This window comes from Ascidia mentula, chromosome 2, assembly GCF_947561715.1.
Source record: "Ascidia mentula chromosome 2, kaAscMent1.1, whole genome shotgun sequence".
In the NCBI taxonomy this organism is placed as follows: domain Eukaryota; kingdom Metazoa; phylum Chordata; class Ascidiacea; order Phlebobranchia; family Ascidiidae; genus Ascidia; species Ascidia mentula.
Window position 1 is genome coordinate 9359740 of NC_138567.1, and position 23873 is coordinate 9383612.

The 23873-nt window shown below is 46.1% G+C and overlaps 2 protein-coding genes across 4 annotated transcripts; one reads left to right on the forward strand and one right to left on the reverse strand.

Moving 5' to 3' along the window:
- Positions 1–1779: 1779 nt before the first annotated feature.
- Positions 1780–4416, forward strand: LOC145889193 (uncharacterized). Its single transcript, XM_082980095.1, has 7 exons — positions 1780–2080; positions 2141–2249; positions 2410–2529; positions 2729–2859; positions 2931–3031; positions 3090–3212; positions 3464–4416. Exons 1-7 carry the CDS (start codon positions 1836–1838, stop codon positions 4294–4296), a joined length of 1662 nt encoding a protein of 553 aa, XP_082836221.1. The 5' UTR covers positions 1780–1835; the 3' UTR covers positions 4297–4416.
- A 2517-nt stretch (positions 4417–6933) lies between these two features.
- LOC145888754 (uncharacterized) lies at positions 6934–22141 on the reverse strand. 3 transcript variants are annotated; one of them, XM_082979586.1, is made up of 14 exons: positions 21836–22141; positions 21528–21773; positions 21314–21462; positions 21082–21227; positions 20685–20900; positions 20155–20370; positions 12357–12581; positions 12057–12223; positions 11877–11974; positions 11449–11563; positions 10674–10779; positions 9940–10245; positions 9225–9275; positions 6934–8661 (listed from the first exon to the last, which is right to left on the reverse strand). In XM_082979586.1, the coding sequence occupies exons 1-14, from the start codon at positions 21974–21976 to the stop codon at positions 8492–8494; spliced, it is 2352 nt and encodes a 783-aa protein (XP_082835712.1). In that variant the 5' UTR covers positions 21977–22141; the 3' UTR covers positions 6934–8491. The 3 variants fall into 3 exon arrangements, with proteins under 3 accessions (XP_082835712.1, XP_082835710.1, XP_082835711.1); XM_082979584.1 differs by having other exon boundaries at positions 12036–12223; XM_082979585.1 differs by having other exon boundaries at positions 12036–12223; positions 20670–20900.
- Positions 22142–23873: the final 1732 nt, after the last annotated feature.

Sequence of the window (23873 nt, forward strand, 5' to 3'; positions counted from 1 at the left end):
TCGTGCGTAAATGACTTGTTTAGTTCCTGATAAAAAATAAATGCAAAAGAATGCGATCTACTCCATGGAGTAAGTACAGGCTATTGCTGTTTAGTCACTAATGTACAGCCATAGGGATAGTTTGAACGACCGAATCAGTGGACTCGAACAAGAGAACTAGCGACAAACGCGTTGAGTGCTTTTACGCAAAGGGGAATGTATTATTTATGGTAAGCGGAGTGTGACAAATGTGGTGCTTGGGTAATCGCCATTTGTTGTAACGAGAAGGGGGGCAAAAATCCTATTTTTGTCTTTACTCTCAGAGAACCGGAACAGGAGTCGTTATATGTTCAGTGGAATCATGTACTTGACGAGAAGATTTCGTGCAAATTCGATGGAAAATGCGATTGTTAAAACATATTTACAATTTAGATAATAGCTAGCGTTTGGTTTCAATACAATATCGATTTGAGCTTTACAGTCAATTGCGTATAACAATACAATAACGTAACAACTGTCGCTGCAGATCGAACACTGTCGGGAAATTGTTTTTCTTTATGATCGTTCTACCAATACCAATAGATACTACGCCCAAGAAGCGGACCTGGTCATGGCATCACCCGATGCAATTAAAAACCTTTCATTTAAATACACAGGGACTGGTTAAAAATAAAACTCGTTCACTCTTTATCTTAGAATTAGAACCCCAGCGCAGAACATACGTCAATTATTCATGGACGAATTGCTCGCTTATCTTTAACAAGTGCAATACAAGATGTAAAATACACAACGAAAACACGCAGTTTTTTTAATGAGGTGCGTCAAGTAAATGGGTTTAATTACACACATGCTTTATCAGATACTGCTGATAATGCGTGGTTGTCACTTTCTTCCACTAGTTACCCGTACAAAAGCTCAGCATTAAACGCTCTATAATTTATTGCCATTGTTCTGAATTTACGCTGACGTAGCGGGTGTGACGTTAGTTAAGTTTTTTATTGGGTTTTTATAATGTGTCACGTATTTGCTCGATGTAATTTGCTTGATTGGGTTCGTCGTAGTTAATCAGCAAATTTCCTCGTCGTAGAGAAACCAAGACAAAAATCTCTTATATGTACCAACTGTTTTATTTTTTGTACCTGACTAGAAAAACCTCTCATACTTGGTAATATTAACCCACGTGTGTCGCCATGTGGAAATGAAATCAGGGAAATAAATTTCTGCCTTATGTGCGAAAAAACTCTGAGTTAATTAAGTTGAAAATGAATGCCGAAGCTAGAATGCTTCTCATTGAGCAGTCGTTTCGAACACAACTGCGTTCATTAGCACTAATGAATTACCACTGATGATAAAAGCAGTTGTGTCCGAAACGCCTGCTCTATAAAAAGCATACTAGCTTTGGCATTCATATTCAGATTAATCTTTGTCTGATTGACAAATTTACTTTCACAAAATGTGTACAGTGCTCAGTGAAACAGAACTCTGCATGGTTCTTCTAGGCATGGCACCATAAAGGCAAACTTGTGCAAATGTGAGTATTAAGAGGAGAAATTTGACTCCAAAATGCGTGGTTCTTAATCCACAAGTGAATGTTCTTGCCATTAAGAGAAATACTCGAACACAAACTAAAATAGGTTCCGTTCCAGTTTAACAGTTTCACATAGAAATCCTAATCGTTTTGTTTTTATTTATTCTGTGGCGCCAATTTTTTTGTGTCTTTTTTTTAAGATACTTTAGAAATTATGATTAGAAAAATGATTAATGCTGAAATACTGTTTTAATTAGACTTGTATATTATAGGATGTTGAGTATGTAGACAAAATGTAGGCAATTTTCTGAAGCGTTTGTTAAATACAATGGAAAATGATGATGATGATGATTATGCATTGGCCTTGTCTCTATCATTGCAACTCAATGGAGCCTCAGATGTCAGTGCAAAGGAACAACATGCTCCATCTAACCACCGTGGTATTGTTGATCCGGAATTAGAATTGCTAGATCCAAATCCAAATTTGCATCAACTGTTCTTGGATTTTAATAGAACATTCTTTTGGGGAAAATTGAACATGGTTGAAGTGCGTTGGAGCCCAAGAATGACTTTGTAAGTACATGTGAATTTATTGTATTAAATTGGGTAGACTTTGCATATGTTTCAATAAAGGTGTGCTGGTGTTTGTTCCTATGAAGGGAAAGGTAGGCTTTGTTCAATCCGATTAAGCAAACCACTGTTGATGTTGCGCTCCAGAAAAGACATGGTCGAAACTTTACTGGCAAGTTCCAAAATGAGTATAATTTTATTACATCTATTACATGCTGACTTAATATGCTTTTCCCCTGCCTTTTTACCTTATGTAGGCTGGGTGTATTTGTTCATTTCTAAAGGTTTTGTTTATTCACACAAAACAAAAGATTGTTGGCTATTTGTTGCAGCATGAAATGATCCACGCTTACCTTTTTGTGACTGACAACAACACTGACCATGATGGACACGGTCCTCAGTTTTGTTCCCACATGAGAAGGATTAATACCAGAGCAGGAACAAACATAACGGTAACATTTAACTAGATCTGTTGTTTTTTTTAAGATCTGTTGACTTTGAATCATATTTTCCCCTTATTAATAAGCATTAAGCCAATAATATGAACTCTTTGAGCTGCAAATAGATGGCCACTTTTTCGACACATAAGGTCTCATCAGTGCAGGATGGTGTGAATATAGATGTCAAACAGCCATATTTTTCCCTTGTTAGATATATCACAGTTTTCATGATGAAGTTGATGAAATGAGGAAACACTGGTGGAGGTGCACAGGGGTATGCAGAGACCGACCTCCATATTTTGGATTTGTGAAAAGAGCAATGAATAGAAAGCCATCGCCTCAGTAATATTTTGAAAACTATTAAATTCAGGTTAGTTCATGGACTTTGTCTTTATTGGGAGATTTGTTCACAGAGATTTTTGGTGGCCCACTCACCAGGCGTCATGCAGTGGAACATTCGAGAAAGTCAAAGAGCCAGAAAATTATGGCAAGAAAAAAGCAGCCTCTAAAAAGGGTATATGATTGTGTTTTAATAATGGGAAACCGGAAATCCACAAATATTTTTTGCACAGAAACTCCCACAGCTTCACAGACAACTTCGAACGGTTCTCAATCCATGTTGAAGTTCTTAACACAAGTTGATACAAAACCAAACACCAGTCCAGCTTTCAAAGAAGGAAGCAGCAACAAACAAAGTAAAATGACAAGGAAATCCACATTTTCAAGAACTAATGCAGCACTAACATCTTTTTATTGTGTATCAACAACTTTAAATATCTTTAGCATATGATATTGTCACCAGTTTAAGTTGTTACCAATCTTTGAAAATAGTGGATAATGAACCCACTTAATGTAGAATTGTTTGAGTTCTTTTACAATGGTTTTGTATTTGTGCAGTTGCTTATTATACAAATGCAGTAATTTCTTGGTTCCTGTGTTGTTTTAGAATCTGAAAAGGGTTCGTCCATATCCAATCTTGAAGGACGGCCTTCATCCTCCAGTACAATTCAACGACCGAACGCATGCGGAATTCCTCTAAACAGCAAAATTTTCGACAAATTTAGAACTAGCAATCGTGTACAACCGAAACCACCAAACTCACTTGTTAAGAAGAATCCTGGCAAAACATTACGAACTCCCTTAGACGAAGTATGTCGCCACATACGCATGACTGGCGAACCCTCCGTAAACAATGGGGCTCCCGCCTTCAAATCCTGTGACGTCATAACTAAGTTTCTCACCAGGAAAGAACAAAGGCAAAGGGTTGCGTTTTGTAGCGACGAAGAAGGCGAAAACGTTTACACGAGAAAACAAAGCACTGTGAAGACGGAAACACATAGGAAGGGCGTGAAGAGGAAGTCGGAGAATTCAGAAGACAACACAACGCAAGTTAAGCGCATTCCCCGCGCTAATCTAAACGACGCACTTCCATCGCTTAACCGGGAAAACAGGAAAGTATTTCCGCCGCCCAGTCCCAACCGAAGGACCTTAACCTCAGGGCAGGAATCGTCGATTATGAAACCGCCACCCCAACATGAAACTGCATCCGGAAGCGAATCTTATTCAGCACTGATACGTGGTAGTGACGCAGGGAGTAGTTCTTCTGACTCGGAGGATGACGTCACGCTCCTGGAGGTACTTTCCCCGACGGCAAAAGGCGATAATGTTAACCCTGAAATGTGCAATTGTCCGATATGCGACAAGAGAGTTCCAGTGGCAAGCGTTAACAGGCATATAGACGTTTGCTTGAACGAGACTGCCTTGGATGAGTTTACGTGATTGTTTGTTTGTTGGACATCGTGTATTTTCGCCCGCTAACTTAATTTTCTATTCGGTTATTGAGCTTCACTTCTTTTCTGTTTATTTCATTCTACTGCTCCCCAATAAACGTTGCTAGGCAATTTACCACAGGCATTTGATTGCATTTTGTCATGACATTAACCTGTTTAAATGAAATTTCTAGCGTAAAAACTGTGAAAGAAAAGTAGCCTTAATAAGAATGTAAATGTCAGGAGATTCCTTCCTATACATATTTTAAGAGTTCTATACTTATTGTGTCTCAGTTAAGCGAATTATGGCAAAATGTCAGTAATTCTAATTTTCATCTGGTTTAGAAAGAATGAGTAAGCTGTAATTTAATATTTGAGTTTTTTTAACAAACGCTACTTTGTGCAACGTCCTTATTTGTTCCGGCAAGGTTTCACAAACACAAGCGAATGGTACATAAACAAACGTGTCAATCTTGGCCTACAAATTGTTGTCATCTATTCTGATTCTAATAAAAAATAATTCAGATTGGCATGAACAGAACTGCACTTGTTTCATGTACCGGCAACTTTAGATCCCACCTAATTGAACAAAAACACAGTAGTTCTCATCATAATTCCAATGTAATTCAAAACAGCTTAAAAAATGTAGTTGCTTAAGACTCCAAGCAGGTGTAAATAACTGTAATTGTATTAAATATATTCAAAAGTGCCTCGATAGCGTGAGCGCGAATTGCTGAGCTTCTTTGATTGTTAAGCCTGCTTCTGCCTCGTCCTATAAAGCAACGTACCAGACTTCGAATAACTTCCCGGATAATTATTGTATTCAAAACTGTTATCGGCTTCATTAAAACGGTACATTACAACTCTTCAATAGAATGTTGATAGAATAGAAGCGAATAAAATAGACTGAATATACAGGAACACACTGGACTTTTTAACGCTCTCCATGCTGAGAGCTGATTGGTCAATAATGTCACGTGATATCATGAGGCCCTTGAAGTAATATAATACAAGAACATAAAATGCAGGGTGTTGTCAGCCAGGAGACATCGAGATCATATGTGAGTCGGACAAAGGTGTTCTGAGGCCACACTGACGGAAGGTGATCCTCCGCGTGTTATTTGGGACGCATTCAAATGATTAGTTTAATACGAGTGTAAAAAAGAATATCTTATGTGGTAAACAATGTATTAAACGAATCACTTTACTCGAGAACATTTTATGGATTAATCTTTTGGGTTGGAACTTGCGAAATATTTAATACATCTGGTAATGGGCTTGCAAATGCTTGTGCAATGCTGTCAACGTAATAAATTATGCAATACTTGTGCAATGTTGCACACAAAACATTACGCAATACAAGCACTGGGTTTCTGTGACGTATGTTACAACTTATGCCGTGCTGCACACAAAACATTACGCAATATAAGTACTGGTTTCTGTGACGTATGTTACACAGGCAAGTACTTTTTTGGCTGAGTTTATTAGCGGTTTGTCACAAACATACGCACGTTGTCGCCAAAGAGCACCAATGCTTATATAATCAGGCCTGCTTGTTAAGTAATCAAATTATCATCCATTACTTGCAGACGCGTGAGTCATTTTTCATGCGGATTAACTTTCACATCGTTGTGTTTGCTGTCATTGTCAGATATGACGTCATCTGCGCCACGAAGCGCTCACAAACGGAGGGGCAGCAACGGGAAGTTCCGAAGTGCAAATATCGTACACGAGTGATTCGCGGATTTCCCCTCTTTGAAATCCTTGGGGAATTGCCAAAATTTGTGAAGAACTTGCCCTTCTCAATCACATACAAAGCTAAAGTCTCGCTTTGAACTCATTCAAGCGATTAAAACGGCGCGAGTAACTTCAACAGCCGCTCAAGAGAATCTACGAAAGGCAAGTTCCAAGAAAGCGAGCTTTCCCAACGGCAATGTTTAAATAAACCTTGTCAAGTACTGTTGCGATATGCGTGTCGTTAGTCACGTTTTAAAACATTTCTCCCTCTGCTTCACAGTCAGCCGACCGTACGGAAGTTGTATTCGCAAAAATACCTTGACTGCATACCTGGGCATCAGCGTAACCAGGGTGAACCGAAAAACTAATAAACAACAAGTCTCAATGTTAACCCGTCGGACTTTCGGTGTGATGAACACTGCTTCTACTTGAATTTCCCCGTTTTACGTAAAGCGGCTAATAATACTACAGGCTACACGTGTGACTGGGTAACCGTCGGGTGGTATGTTGAACTGACTAATGCAGTTACGACACCTGGTCTATATTTGCACAAACACATATTTAGCTCGTGCTACGTGTAACCAAATATGTTATGCAAAATACTTTAATTTGTTTTACTTCTCCGTCTACAAAATGTTTCATCATTGCCCTAAACTAAATGAATACATGTGGTTGTTGATAAAATCCACCGTCGAAATCAAATGAGCGAAAAATGTCATTGTACCGATGGTGGTACCGACGGATCTGTCCTGACTTGTCAGGTTGTAAGTTGTTACGAAATTAAATATATAGTGATCACCACCAGGCTGATATTATTCCAGTATTTACTGCTGAACCCAACTCTAACGAGATGGAAAAAATTGTAGTGGCGGTAGTTTTCCTTGCCAACAGAACAACTTTCACACACATCCATGCAAAAATGATAGTTTTATTTCGCACAGGGGTGTATACACAGACAGTACAGTCGGGTGGAACATGCAGAGTTTATCCGAAAAGAAATTGGGCGACTTGCACCGCTTTTAGGTTAATCGTTTATCCGGTCGTTGGTTGTGCAGTTGAGAACGCCTGAGAAGCTTCTGGAACCCGCGTTCCGGCGGGCGACTTGTTAATTGTGTTATGAGGCGGAATGTGCAAAACGTGTACATGTAGAAATGCAAAACACGGGTGAAGCAATTCGGTTCGTGGAAAACGCGCTCGAGGCCAATGTGAGACAGCTCGATAGCATTCTTAGCATTTTATTTGCACAAGTCAGGAAAATTGGCCCGGGAAAGTTGCTATCTTTCTTGTTTGTTTTGGCGGGTGTGGCTATCACAATGCAACACAGATATAGTTTACGAAACAACGAAATCAACCACAAAACGAAGCTGCTGCGAAACAGAAACGGAAAACTAAATACTACTCGGGGAAACTAAGACGTTCACAGAAACTAACGTTGCTACCGTTTATCTACAACGAAACATCAAAGTCTACAACACACAAGGAACCAAATTGCTACATAGTAGAAAGATATCGCGAGAAAACGGGCGAACAGGTCGTAGTGCGAAGGCAAGTTACAAAACGCTAGCACTGGCAATTATGAAAGGCACTCTTTATATGCGTTGTGGTTAAAGGTCGGCACTCTTTATCATTACACTCTTCGTTTGAAGATGAATATAGTACCGGGATTTTTGGTCACTGTAAATAGTACCGCGGCGGAAACACACATTTTTCACATTTTGGTCAACGGAACATGTGGACAGCGGTTTTGGTGCAAAACTCGTTGGGTCATAAAAAGTATAAAAAATGACTCGAAGGCACGGCGATTGGCAGTTTTTCTCTGTGTGTGTTTGTGAGGAATGTGCTCTCGTGGTGCGACTAAGGGTTGGAACGTAGCATGGGGACAGCTCAAGGCACCGTGGTATAAAAAAGTATAGTCAGGAAATCAGTACAAACGCGCTGGCTAGATACAAAAGCTTCATCAAACTGTATCGCTTCGCTATTGCTGTACAAAGGGAATATATGGTAAACAGACGGCGATAATAAATAGCATAGAAACGCAGAGTGGTAAGAAAAATGACAGGGATGCAAAAAGCGGCGTTATCAATGCAGGAATGCTGACTCCGCGCACTGGATGGGCAGAAAAAGTGCCAGACTTTTCCCAGCGGCGGTTCTTTTGGTCCGAGTCGGGGTGGAGGGGGTTAGTGAGACCAACATGCGTACCAGAACGAAGGCACGAAAGCGTCACAGTACACGAACTGCTTACAGTGAACACGAGATTCGTATTTGCACCGCGTTTCGAAGGGGGTTAGAAGAAGATATCGGGTCATTTAGGGATAGTACGGAATACACGATAAGGTGGGTGTAAGCCACCGCTTAGCATCAGTTTCATATAATTACTTTCGGAAAGACCGGATACATCAGCTTCATTGCGGTCAAGCTTCACATTTCGATGGTTTGGGTATAAAACTGGGCTTCAAAATGGTGCTTTTTTAATTTTCACTCGATTCCATCGCGCTTGTGTCCATCACCAAGGACATGGGCTCGTCTTCACCATAATTCTTTGGGCTCACTTCGGGATGCTCTCGCTTCATCTCACCAGCTTGCTCCTCCGCAATTTCCTCCTCTTCCGAAAGTCTGGCTCTCTTTTCCATTGTTTCTTCTGAAATTACAGACAGGAGAATTTGAAATTGTGGAAGTGCATGTTCATGAATGTACAAAAGACATAGGAGTATAACACGCATATCTTAGACTGCGGTGAATTTTATGATGGACATTTCCTGTACAGCATGAAATAAGCATCACATTATCCTTTAGGCGGTGAAAGTATTGGCCTCTCCCATAATAAGCGTCATAAAAATTTGCATAAACGGCATATCAGGGCGCATTATTTCTCCTAAACACAACAAGAAACTAATACTCGAACTTCGATGCAATTTTCGAGGTTTGGCCTCGGGTTAGGTTTTAACGACCCGAGAACAATAGAAACGCGGGGAGAAACAATGAATGGAGCCATTCACAGTCGAGGCACGCGCGCGTTGCATCGCAGGCGCCGACAGTCGAGCAAGGATTGCAATTAAGTTCCCGCCGCCGGAAGTGTGGCGGTCTTGCGTGCGGTTAGCCTAGAGACGCCACAGTGGCAGGTGAAGCTATTATCGCAACGAGGCCATGTCGCCATTTGCATACATACTAAATTGTTAAAATGTTGGAAATTGGTCAACGTACCGTGGACTTTGGAGGCTGCCCCAAGCTCGGTGTTGTCGGCTATACCTTTTTCTGTGGACAAACAAACGAAGGACTGTTAATATCACGTCCCGTTGATGTGATTGGTTAAACATAGGAAGTGATAATGCGGTGATTTGGTCAGGGGCTTCCAAGAGAAAATGACGCTTAAGTAGCCCGAACGCAAGAAAAAATGGGCACCTGGGCAGGTTATGTTTCCCACAAGCAGGAAATGGACGCGGGTAAAGCGACGCACAATTTAGAGCGCATGGCACGACTGTTTACAGAAACTCATGTCTTGGTTGTACCAATTTCTGTGATAAATAACCACGAATTCAATTTGGGAAACCATCAAAGTGACCACGAAAGCTGTTTCTCCTATGGGTTAAGTCGCATGACTGAATGTCGTGAAAAACGGCGGCAAAATCCTACGGATTTCTATATGTGTGAAACTTTAACGTAAACTTTTCTTTTCCCTTTCCTTATGGCCTATGTCCATTACATAACGATGCAATCAAACAATTTGCTGACGCTACTAGGCATAATATTTAATAACTCATGGCTCGTCTGGCAAATAATCTGTTGCATAGCAACCAAAACGTCGACCAAACTAATAATTATTTGCCAGAAGAGCCTTGAGTTATTGATTGCAATCAAATAAATTACAAGCTTTGAGTTTGCCGCTGGTAGAAAGTAAGACAAAGAAACGTCAACTCACCCTCATCGTCAGAGTAAGACCGCTTAGTTGTGAGATCTTGGGGCGAACCGGTCAACGATCGGTCGCTCAGATGTGGCGATTCGGAACCAAAATACGAAGCCATGAGTGTGCTGTTGGCCATCGTCGGCGGGGAGATGGTGCCGGTGGAGCCTTCAGCGGCGCCCCCACCACTGCTTCCAGGAGATCCAACCCCGTAACGCAACATACTTGGTTCGAACTTAAGCAAACTAGGTGACATGTGGGGTCCGCTCAGATCCTCGGGCTCAATCATTCTGGCTTGGGTCTGTGGTGAACCGCTGCTGCCGACTGTAGATAAGCATGGTTTGTATTTGATGATATGTTTTCAGGCGTTGTCGTTTAAAAGCTTTAAATATATTGCCATTTTATATTCAAGCAAACGGAAAGTTATATTTCTTTACATGAAAGTGTTGATTTTATCCACAGCGATCGTTTCTAACGCTATCACAAATAAACACCATAGCGTGTGTCATTAAACTATTGTGTTACCAATTACACCAGTGTTGACATAGTTTCAATGGAAACCGTCCGGAAGCTCTTTAAAACTCAATGCGGGTCGGGAGCATTTTACGACCCCTTGCATCGACCCTTGGGCGCGGGTTTTAACTCGAACGAGTCAAATGGGGCTTCTTTACGGCGCGTGGATAAATCAATTTCGCTTTCGCGGCCAGGTCGGGGCGGATACGGCTTTGTGCAGAGACAAATATTGACCTTACCTGGCAGATGGGAATGCATGGTGATGCGGAGGTGAGCGCGGAACTCGCCCAGACTTGTAAATGACGCGTCACAGGTCCCGCATTTGAAGTTTCGCATTCCCACGTGCTGCGGAGGAAACGGAATGCAAAACATTAGGCGAGGTTTACAGCTTCCGGTACAAAACAGAGCCAAAATTATCCCACGATTAAAAGCATAGAAGTCACTGCGAGCTTTAAGGCTTGTCTGAAAAACTGACACTATCTAAAATATTAATAAGGGCGATAGGAAACGGGTATAACAGTGTCTATATACGGACCTTGAAAACATATTAATTGCCTCGTTGAGCTTGTAAGACGGCGGGCCCATCTCGAATAAACAAACATATGCATCCTTACCTCTGCTGCTTAAGTGAGTGCCATGATAGAGAGAAGGGCAAGGAGAAGAATCGGACGTGAGAGTTTGGAAAGGGATTCGCTTGAGCGGAGGCAAAAAGAGGAGGGGTTTTAACATCGGCCACAGCCTAAGAGAAGGATAGAAAGGGAGAAAGCGAAGAGAGGCGTCGGGCTAAATATAAAACGCAATACGTAGACAAGAGGCATATATGCACATGCGGCACTCAATAACACCCGTTTCCGCCCTGGCTGTCCGGTCTCCCTCCTTAGAGGATAACTATGACCTACACCAATGTACAGTGCATGTCTGCTTTCACTTTCCTTGTCTCTCCTGCTTGTGTGTTTACGATATCGGACTAACTACCAGCGCGCCGTGGCTTAAAACTAAAAACACAGGCGTTACCTTCATTTTGTGCAGCCGCAAGGTGTAGTTTCGCGTAAACCGTTTTCCGCACTCGTCGCATTCAAAAGGTTTGATTCCAGAGTGAAGCTTGATGTGCTGTTTCAGGTTGTGGAACCTATGGATTTACAAAAGGCTTCAATGAAAAATGCGGTTTTGTGAAACACGAATACTATGGATTTCTATCAAATCATGTTTCAAGAATACATTGTTGAAAAAGGTGAAAATTCCCAGTTGGATGAAGTTTATCTTGGCCATGTGCCTTATATTTGACATTTACTAGGCCATTAAAAGCCCCACAAATATCACCAAGCATTTTTAGTTAACGAAAATAAGTTCGATAATAAACTATTTGCGCCGAAAATTCCACTTCAGTTTCAGAACAAAAAAGTGACTTGACAGTGTGGCGTTGTAAATATTTGGTTTCAAACCTTGTGAATCTGGATCCGCAAATTTGGCATTGATGGGGTTTCGGTACGTTTGATTGCAACGTCCTCCTTCTCACGCTCATGTATTGACCACCGGGGGGCTAGAAAACAAACAACAATCGTAAGTCGGAGGAATACATAACTAGAGTGTTGGAAACCAACCACTGCTGGAAGGTCGGCTACCAGCTTTTCGGCTTCGTCAGTTGACTTGGCGGGCTGCTGTGACGACAGGAGCTGTTGTTGTCTCTGCAGCAGTGCGGTGTGCATTGAAATTCCATTGAGACGCGGTACCATGGAAACGGACGTATCGAGCCTCGACATCGAGCCGTTAATCTTTTCAAGTACGGACTCTGCGAAACGAAAGCGGACGGGTTGAATTGTTTGCGAACGACGCTTTAAACAGTTTGGGGCCTGACTCAGTGGGTCACGTGCACCAGTATATGCACGTTTACACACCACTTACGTCATGCGAGGGGTACTTACGCAAGCTACTGGCGGTAGTGGGAAGCCTGTTGGCCACGATGGGGCTCCGGGGGTTACTGTTGAATGCATCGGCAAGAGATGAGTGGACAGTGCTGGCAGTGGAAGCTTCATTCCCAGCGACACCAGCGCCACCCTTGTTTTGGAAGCTGTAGAGTCGCTGCAGGCTTTGCCAGGAGTCTTCTGAATCGCATTGGGACGGGCTACCGTTGTTTTTGTTGATCAAATCTGCGTATAACGGGTATTAGCGTTAGGATTGCGAAAAGCGAAAAGGGGATAGACAGGTTGCGCAACTCCGCGCAAACCGTCTCGCCTGAGACAACATGATGCAAGCGACAGGAGGAGACTTGAAACACGTTCGTGCGCACGGGAACAGATTAATTGTGCCCCGAACATGCAAATCACCATTCGCCGGCGTCTTTCAATTATGCCTAACGAGCGGAGGAATCGCAGGAAACGACCGATTAAAGTTCACCATCAAGGTCTGACGCTCGGTGACATGCACGCCCCGCCAGCAATTAACGGCCGCGACACCTTTTGCGATCTGTATCCAATGGATGGTAATTACAAGCAAGTGGCGGTGCAGTTGTGGGCGCGGTTGGGGCCAAATTACGCGACGTGACGTCATAGGTCAAGTTCTCCGCATGAAGGCGCTGGTTACGATGAAGTGACGCGTGCCCGGGGCTAAACCTCCTCAGGCTAATGGAATACACGCGTTGTGTAATGCCGTTTAGCCGCAACATATGTTTTTGTGCTGACTCTTGATGTAATGCATGTGAACTATACAGTACCGCCGCCGCACAGAGCACACAAACATCACGATATCTCGATAAAAACGCGAACGATTGCACTTTTGCGCAAATGGCTCGTTTAACCTAATGCGTCGTGGTGTTGACGCTGTCCAGGCTTGCTTTGGATTGTGGTCGGGAGGCCGGGAAAGCTAGTGTTCCTTCGCAAATAATAAAGTGCACAAGTGTAACAAAGGGCAGGTCCAACCGCCGCGACGGTGATGCAGCGAGGGCTCCCTAATGGAACGGCACGATAAACAATCTCAAAACGTTGCCAACAAAGCGAGCAGTAACAACAGATGACGGGGCGAAGCTACTGCTTTTCATGCCGCGGCGGACAAAAAGGAAATACGAAACGCACTATGGCGACCGTTGGGCAGCGCTTACAATTGGACGGTGAGAATAGGAGAGCGACAGCACCTCTCCGCGCCTTTTCACTTGCGCTGTGAGTGGGCGGCGACAGACTCTTCCTGAAGCATTTGTGGATGCGCAAGGAAATTTCGACACAAAGGCGTAGCGAGGCCCTCGCATTAGGGCGTGCGCCAACGACACAATACAGGCATGCCGCAGCAGGATCTACGGCGAACGAAAGTGAAAAGAATCCTCGGCGTTGTAGTAGGAAGCGCGCGGTACAGAGTAAACAAGTCTTGGTCGCCTCATGCAAGTCGTCGCCACCGCGGGAGTACAGTACAGGTCTTTGGTGTTCCTTATTCAAACATACACAAAGCGTCACGGCCGTTAAACTGGAGCCGCCGTGACTGGGTTGCTATGCACAGACAATACAGTCATGCATAGGCTTCTATATAACCTGCCTCCTGTGGTAAGAACTGTCTTGTCACGGGGATTTATGATGCACGTACGAATAACCAGGCGCCGTGGTGGAAAACCACAGAAGTCGCGGTGGTTGTTTATTTTGTGTCCCAGTAGTTTTCCGCCCAAAGTAACCGTGCATGGGGGCCAGTCGCCAAAATGCGGCTTGCTGAACCACACCCATAGACATACAAAGCGGTGTGTGCAAAGACGCCTCTTCTGCAAATGGAACTGTGCTGATTGATGGACTCGCGTCCTGTTGGGATAGTAGCGAGCCGTTGTTGACTTCAGGCTGGGCGTGAAAACAAATTCCGCTCTTTGCAGAGTTAATAAAATGTCGCGTGCGAAAACGCATTTGCGATCAATAATTCAAGAGGCAGGCAAGTGGCAGTGCAGCACAATGGTCCATTCAACGGCCGCGTCGCCAGCTCACGTAATCCCTTTATGCTGGCCCGCGCATTGTAATGACCGACAACGCGATGCGGGCTGGGAACTGGAATCGTCAGCCAAGTCGGTTCGCGAAGCAATTACGGAGAAGGCAGCCGAAAAGCTAATGATAGGGGCACGAGACGCGTTTCGTCACCAAGTCCCTTCCGCATGTCGCCGAAAGCCCCTTTCATCACTCCGCGGCCTCCGCACCTACACGAATATTAACGCGCGACGCTCGATGCACCTGCGGAATCGTCCAAGTAAGCCCGTCGACCCGGCTGGATTGGTTACATAAAGGCGTTTGGCAACCCACCGCGACTCGCAAGCACAAAAGCAGGAGCCGCGCTGCGGCGGCCGCGAAACAAAGGGCACAGGCACTTTCTGAATAATACAACAGGCGCGCCGCAACACAATGGCATGCCAACTGAAAAGCACGTAGTTATCGAAAACAATCATGCCACGGCGAAAGGAACAAACCGGAGCGCCAAGGAAGGCGGGGGGCGGGTAGGTTGTGGGACGCCTCGCGAGGCAGGCGGCAACATCGGTCGTCTAGGCAATTTGTAGCGTGGCATGGGTCGAACAATAGGCGAGATTTGTCGCAGGGCAGACACGCCGATCGGCCGCGATGCGCATCAGTGGGAATCTATGCGAGAGCCGCTAGCGAGTGTGGCAGAGACGGGATGCGAAATTCGATACCTGAACAGTGTGAAGGCGATTCGGTAACACCCCTTATCGTGCATGTATCCCAGATTGAATTGCAAGCGGAGAGCTCATTATCGACACTGCTAACTGATGCCCGACTCCAAAACCGCTTTGGCGACAAATTAAGAGTCGGGAAGCAAAGTGGCCACTGTGCGCGTTGTGAAAAACAACACTTTGAATGGCGGCCGTTTGCGACTGCTCATGCAGAGCGTCTTTCGCAGCGGCGGCTTAATGGGCTCTTCAGAATTCCCGCGGCGGGGTCGATGAAAGTGCTTCAACGCGACTTATTTTCGCCTACGGCCCCCGCTCGCTCTGATCGATTGCACCCACTGCGCCGGCGTGCACACGATTCATACCGGGGCGCAGTCAAATTCTTTTTTATGCCAACCGGCAATTGTGTGGCAGCGAAGCAGAAAGATTGCTTTCCATTGCGCCAAAAATCACACCGTGTCTAAACATCCGGGGCCCTAGCGTCGCGCTAATGCATGCCGAATGACAGCCTGTCCCGCTTCTTTTTCCAACAACACGTCGGGACGGCACTTGTTGACGGGTGGGGAGGCAACGAGGTAATGGAGAAAATATATTGCGTTTCCGCTTTAACATCAAAGGCGCAGCGCGTTAAAGCGACAAGAAGCGCGCGAGAGGCCGACACCTGTTTGGCGCCCGAAGTGGGTTGGGTCGCCTGTAACGCGACCGTCTTCATGGCTTTAACTAGACACATCATCATGCAAGTCGGGCGGTTTCCCACAGAATGGTAGTCGATTGCGTAAATTTATAAAGCTGATTTATTGCTGCAAACGCACCTGTCTGGAGTGATCCAAGTTTAAGAGCGCGAAGCATATTTTCCGTTTGCCCAATTAAGTTATACATAGCCTGTAATATTTACAAGGGATTTCTCAGTGACGTGCATGACCGCCGCCAGACGCATATAGAAGGGCTACGCCCTGTATAAAGGAGAACGCAAGGCTTTTTAAAATGTCAAACGTGTACAACTATAGGGACTCGCGGTGACAATGCAAGAGGACTGGTGGGCGACGGAATTGGATGTATATGGAGCAGTGCAGGTGCGTTTGAAGTGATGCGTTAAGTAAACGTCTGCACGAGATTCCGCAAGTTGATAAACCCACACTTTTGCAGATCGCGTGACCATTCCTTGCCAATAGGCGAGTTACGTGGATTTATAAAACACACGTAAAATAGATAAGTGCATATTACACCGGAGCAATATTCGTTCCCACGGGGTTTTACCACTACAAGAGCAAAAAAACGACGCAAATATTTTTGTTTGTCAGACAAATTGGAGGCGGTCACGTCGTCACGCGTTGTTATGCCAGGCAATACCATCTTAAAACGCATGCCACTGCAGCACAAGCGAGAAGCAAGCGGATCGTTGGCACGCACACTGGTCCGCCGCATGAAATGCCCTTAGACATGAATTGCGAGTGGCGTCGACCGCCCATACACAGGCAACGATGCGTCAAGCAGTTGCCACGGTCCGCCCTGTGCGACAGGCACTGTTATGACAACCGCTTCGAAGCAGGAGGCGAGAGGCAAGCCTCAATGCGGATTATCGACTGGGCAACCAGCAGCCTTTCGCTCACACAAAACAACGCGTCTTTTGGCGTCAGCGACTTGTTCGGCGCCCATCGCCGGCTTAATATTCCCCAGGTGCCAAGCAGAAACTCGGTTGCAAATTGAAGTTTAGACTTCTTTTTATATCGTTCCCCCTGGCGGCGCCGGCGCGAGGAAACCGCTGCCGCGCATTCGTCTTGCATTAGATTCGTCAGAAATGGCGCAATTTCATAGTGATCGTGTTTGTCACATTGAAAGCAAGAAGGCGTGGGTGTGCGTAGCAGTCACTTCGATCGACAATCACTACAATGTGAAAGATCTGGATCACTTCTGTTTGACAAACTTAGACTGGTCAACCTTTTACTGACACGAAAATTCACATTTCACAAGTTATATTTTTCCATGGTTTGTCTGCGTTGTAGGAGGCAGTAGGTCTTGTAATTAATGAGATTTTGAGCGTACTTATACGCAAGCGAAACCTCGCAGTTTCGTCCCTAATATGTATATTGCTTGAGCAAGCGTTGTATGATTCAACGGCGCGTCTCGATTTGTACAAACAAGAATCGTAAGACTGCACTTGAGCTCCTGTCGGCAGCTCTTTCTGTCTTCCATTTCTCTTTCAAATTGTGTATATCTTCTTTCTCCTTGGGTATCAGCCGTGCCACACAGAGATATTGCACGACATGCCAAAAATAGTGGGAGTCCATTTTAGACGGGCATCGCTTGCAGTAAAATCCGAAGCCCGACTTCATTCGTGCGTGGCTGGCGAACGTTTTCGTATTGAAATATCTTAAGTTCGTCATTCCGCGAGCCACCGAAGTTCCTCTCCAGACGGCATCCGGCATTGGGAGAAAAGACCCGAGCGTCCGTAGATGTTAGGGTAGTACATGCAGACCCGCCCCACTTACATGACGCACGACCTCTTCACCGTACGATACCAGCAAGGGTCGTCTCGATGTTTCGGTAAACACAACCCTCGCGGCAGGGAAACGCATTAGTGCGAATGCGCCACCAAAGTCATTCGCAGTTTCCGAAATGGCGAAATTTCGGTCGCCCCTGGCGAAATCTGCGCGCAACTGGCAAGTGCTTGTGGGGTTTTACGCCGAAAAAGTGCAATTATGCAGCACGTGCCTAGCGTAGAGAGCGCAATTTGCCAAACAAGGCCGGTGCCGCGACACGCGGGCTGAGGAGAAGTTCGCCGGCCGCGCAACTTAACTCCGAGGCATTTTTAACCCGAAAACGCGGGAGCTCGAGACGATGACGAGATGGGAAAAAAAATAGATGCGTAACTTCCCGCAGTGACTGACTTATTACAACAACGATGCAAATCACCGCCTCAGGCCGCTACGACCGCGTTTTCGACAGGAGCGAGAATTTGCTGGTGCTTATATCATTTGCGAGGCGGGCGACTATTTTTGGCACAATTTTCTAATTCGACGTGCTAATATATTGTAACATGCCGTGTAACATACATGACGGCAAAAGACAACGAGGATTAGGATTACCGAAAATTAGCCAAAACAGGCTTCGTGGAAGTTGATCACCGAGGCGCGCACAGGAAAGACTACATTTGCTCCGTTACGGTTTATAACACGGAAGATGTCATGCGCAACCCTAAGGCTACTGCCCTATTGTGCAATAACGGGTTTGGTATTAAAACAGACGGTTTGTTTTCCGCTGCTGTCGCAGGCGCACCGTATAGACGCACGCCGATACTGAGCAAACATCATAATCCAAACGAACGCCATCTGGCACACGTTGCAATCTAACAATAGCAAGTAAAAAAAATCGAAGGACACGTGGGGTCTTTGCAATGGACTGCGCACTTGTGTGATTAGGCGTCTCCGCCCCGGCGGCCGACTTGCATCGAAAGAATCAAACGTGGAAACGATTGTGAACCTTTTCAATTTCTTCGTCGTATCCGCTGGGGCACAAACACACCCGACCACGAGTCAACATTGGAGGCAAGAGCGCAAGGCAACGGGTCAATACAGGCAGACACGTATAACATGCGGCACTGTAGATTGAACCGTGCGAGAATGGCAAGTGATACATACGAACGCTTTTTATCGCATGCCGAACGATATTTGCGCCGGCTGTTTGCCAATGGTCCTCTGTTGGATGCTGCCCCGCCCTGATCAACATGTGAGTCAACAGACAACTCAAAAGCGACGGCCCGACCCTCTATCGTTGCCCTAATGCGGCGCATTCGCAATCGGCCATGCACACCGCAGCCACATTTCAAAAAATGGAGCGCACAGAAGCACTTAGAGCGCCGTTTGGGCGATGTTATTTAATCACAACGGCCCTTTATCTCCGCGGCATGTCGACACACAAACCATACATGAAAAAGTCAGAGCCGACAGCTTCAAACGACTTTTTCTCTTAACGCCAGGCAAAGATTGACACAGTTTTGTCATGCACCGCAATGACGCGATGCATGGAGCGCAAACGGCGGGGCGCGGGCGATCAAAAAGGGCAGTCAATCACCTGTTGTATCGTTTTGACGTCGTAAGTTAAAGCGCAAAGTGCAGGCGGATAAGAAACGGAGTTCAACCGTCGCAGAGCGATAAATGATTAGCGGGCTCCGGACAGAAATTACTGGAAGGTAAACGACGAGAAAATCGATATCGGCAGCTGCGCGCTCGTTGCCCGGATACATGGCCAAGCGGGTGACTTGCACATTGGAAAAGTAAACGGCCGGGAAGGCAGATCTGCGGCAGCGCGTCGGCACCAGGAAGAATGTGTCGCTTCATCAAACACAACCGATGTACGACCCCGACCCATGCGTTGCCACTCCAAGAAAGTAATATTGCACGGAACGGGATTGCTGTACTTTATGTGCGGCGATGTAGAGATGGCGCCGCGATCAAAGTTGCCAGGCCGATGCACGGTAACGGCTTGGCGGGAGTGTGCGGCAAAACGCACCCTCACTCGACGGTTTGAAGCAGCGGGCGCCTGGCATTAGGCTCATCGAGCGCGAGTGTGCATTGTTAAGTGGTCGCAGCAGGGCAGCAGGCGAGGGGGCTGCGATAAACCGGGCCACTCAACAGTCGATTTCGCGTTTCTGCGACGGCGAATCGAATTAAACGCGAATAGGGAAAGGCAGGGCGGCCGTTGCGTTTCGCCGGCTTACGCTAGCCCCCCCGAGCACTTATACAGCACTTGCATTCTTGCCCACCCACTTGAGAGACGAAGGGGGGACCGTGTGCTCGATGTTTTGCGAAAAGTGGCCTCGACCCTCGCGCATATGAATCACAAGCGGCACAGTTCTTCAGCCGCGCACCGCCTCTCTCTGCAGCGACAAGAGGTCCAACGAACCTCGCCTGTTTGTTAATGCTTGTGAAATGTGTTCGCATGGGTCGACGTCTCGTGGGAAAAGCACCTACAGCTCTTTGGAGCGCTTTTAGACACAAGAGCGACCGCGACGAAAATGCACGTACAACACAAATCTGGGATGTCTACACAAGCAAAGTTGATCCACCAGCATTCCAACATACCTTCGTTGCCGTTGCTGTGGGTTTCGTCGTCGGTTGTGGTTTCGACCTTCACTGCCATCGACTTGCGGCTTCCTTGTCCTTTCTCTTTGACTGACTCTTGGCCAACTGGCGCGTTGTTGTTGTTGTTGTTACTGTTGTTGTTGCTGTTGTTGTTAATGTTATTTGTAGCTGTGTCCGTGCTCGGAGAGAATCCGTTTTTCATCGGCGATTCACGATCTGACGACAGGTTTGGTTTATATTTAGAAATACTGCGAGTTGAAAGACACAGCGTGTGACGCAGATGTGTCAGCAAATTCGCACAGACAACGAATCCACGATTTTTTCACCGTATAAGTGACATCTTTTCTGAGGTGAATCACACGCGCAAACATAACAACATGCCTAGGAGTCGAAACTGGAGAACGCAACGTCATCGCGCAGTTAGCGGGAAAAACCAATGCACAGAAATAGCTGGAATGTTACCACCAGTCCGCCAAATCCCTATCGTTTTCCCGCTTAGGTAAATTTCAGTAAACAAATATTTTCACTACCTGTACGGACAGGCGAGCATGCATTTTCAGCTTCCTCCTGTTTCGGTAGTTCCTCAGTAGAATCGCGCGATGTCTTCCTCGCGACCGGAAGCACGCTGCTCCAGTCGTTGCTTGGCGACGCGCGTGGCGATGAAGGAGGAGACATGGATGACGCCGGCGATTGGGTGCTTGGGGCCGACTGTCCATTCACGAAGCGAGACAATAGGTTTTGTGTACCTGACGAAATACAAATCGACTTAAAATAGAATGTAGACATACAATCAGACTATTTGTTGCTCTGATCGTGATCAACCGAAACGGATATGAGGCATTATACGATTTGTTAGCACGTAGGGGTGATGCGGTGAATACACGCGTAAAATTCCCCTAATTATCGGGGGTGGAATTTCGTATGCACCTGCCACAGTGTCGACCCACTGTTGAAGACCAACATCATAAGGGTTCATTGAAGAAATTGGTATAAGCATCGGCGGTTGTGCAAGAGGATTTGCCGTGCGTGATCCCTGCAGAAGATTTTGTACAGCTTCGGGCAAAGCGTTGGGTCTACAGATAAATGAATATGTTTAAAAAAAACCTCTTCACGCATTATGGTGTTAAATGGAATACTATGTCGGCTCTCATTCCCTCACCTAGAATTTCCAAGACCGTGTTCGCCGTGTGTCTGGCCGTTTATCAAAGGTGGTCGCCCGCCGCCTACCAGTGGCAGATTGGGCAATCGCGACTGCGACTGAGTCCAGAGCAAGTTGGATCGCATAAATTCAGAACAAGCGCTCGCCACCTGCGAAAACCAACATGCGTAATCAGAAAAGCAAGTTCAAACAAGATCAACATTACTCTTCTTACGTTGAACATTTGCATGTAACTGGCTGCCGAAAGCACATCAATGACGTCAGCAGCGTTGACGTGGAGATCGGACGAGTATGCATACTCCAAAAGTGGGGTAAACCCTCGTAGAGTGACGTACTGTAGCTCGATGGTCATGTGATCACCCTCCGGACCTTTGGAGATTGATACGGCTGGGGAGGATTTGCCTCCGCAGATAGCAGCAAGAAAATAATCGCTGCAAGCAGCCATAACGGCTTTGTGTGCCTGAGGAAAGAAGGAAGGCAGGTTTACGAAATGGTACCGTCACATATAAAAGGCAAACTTACTTTGAACTTCTGCCCTTGAACAAGTATTGTCAGGTCGCAGAGGAATCCTTCTCTGCGCAATTTGCCGAGACGCAGCAGTGAGTCACGTGCGTGAGAAGGATCCCGATGACTCAGACCCTGAGCCAATCCTGCCATTTTCATTGTCCTATTTCCGCGCAGTTCTGTTTCCTTTTGCCTTGATTTCTTGCAGTTTTATTCTCCGCAGTGTTAATATAATGTACTTATTCCTTTCAATTGTGTGCGTCCCGATCGTCCCGCACAAATTTCTAAACCTAGACCTACAGTTTTAGTATTCCACCGTTAGTACTTTCTGCCAACGAGGAAACATAAAGGGCATTTAAAAGTCGAACGACATCACTTTTATGACATGGCGCGCAGCAAAACCTTGCAATGAGATATTTGAACAGCGACGCTAAGATACGCTGCGCAAACAGCATCGAATAGATACAAACTGTCGGTCGTTACCCACAATGCAAGCGGGCATGCCTCAAACACACTGCCACCTCCCTTAAGTCAACAACGACATGCCCGGGCCTTTGAATGCAGGCACTCGGGCCTCGGAGAAAGCACTTTGTTACGAGTGCAGAATCAACATGCACGCGTCCAACTGTGGTCGTAAGGCGTGTCCCACGGCCTGCTTCGCTCACGTAATGCAGTGTTGATACAAGAATTTTCGTAAAACAAAAAGACAGAGCAAGGACCCTGGCGAGGTGGGTTGTCAATCAACCAACGAGCGGTTTACGGTAAACTGTTGCGGAGGTCAACGAACGAATGCAGCGGGACAGTCATGTTGCCAAACCCCGCCGGAAATTTACTTTCATCATCAAACATCGTTACGGCTTTTCTAAAGGTGTATCCAACTGGACAAACAGACCTCGCCGCGACACCCACGCGAACGACGAGCTCTGAAATGCACACTGTCGCCTTTTAGTGATGAACAGCCACTGCCAAACCGCCGACTGAAACTTTACCGCACGCTTATCAGCCACGTAATGCAAGGCACAAAGAGTCCCAAATTTGTCCGTCCAAAACTACAGGAAAAGGGCAAAGTAAAGAGGCGCGATGCAGATAAAGTTGGCGCCGATTGACGTTCCCCAAGGAGCGCCGCAGCCGACAATAGACAGACGGCAGGGCGTCTGATAATGCACAGTGAGTTGCTATGCATACAACCGAATCAAATAAAAAACACTGCCTCCGGCGCGAAACAGCGAAAACAACCTTTACGTTCGTACTTTGCAGCAACCGCGCGATTCACCAAATTTAGGCTTAACCGCGAGTTAGTGGTGACCCAATTGCGGCGAAGAAAATTAAAAAGTCGTACGCATGCGCGTTTATGCTGCAGTGCGTAAAGTGCCAATTTAGCGGACATTACGCCCGAGGTCAGAGCAGGAAGTCCACACGAGGCTCTGGTCGCATGCCCAACCTATTGCGACGGCTAATTGTCTTCGTGGAAAGGGCCTTCATGCGCTCAACTGTCTGCGAATCCCTTTACGGGGAAACCTGTCCGTTTTCCAGCTTACAGACCAACACACCTTGCTGCCTACGCATTGCTTGCAGCGAAATCTATCGTGGCCAATCCGGATAATTCCTTTCGGCCACACCGCATCGTAGCGTTCTGTCTAAGCGGAGTTTGTTTTGAAGCAGAACACACTCCGGCGTCAGCTGTGCGATCACACTGTGACGTCATGCCATGTATTGCCCGGAGTCATGTTGATGCGCAAAAGCTACGCAGCCTATGGCAACCTGCCGTCGGCTTAAGGCGAGATTTTGGATGCGCCGTGGCGCAGGGCCGCGCGAACAAAGACGCACAATTCCAGTGTCCTGCCTAATCATGCGTGTACTTTTGTTGTTCGCGAACGGCCTGAAGCGGAACTACGATTGGCAGTTATAAAAAATCGCGGTTTGAAATACCTCTCACGGGCGCGTCAATTTTGCTTTCCCAGGGTGCTCACATGGGAGAGAGTCAACAAAAGACAAAAAAGACAGTAAAACATCGCCTGCCTTTTCGCCTGGCATCTTGCACCAGCGGAAGATCAAA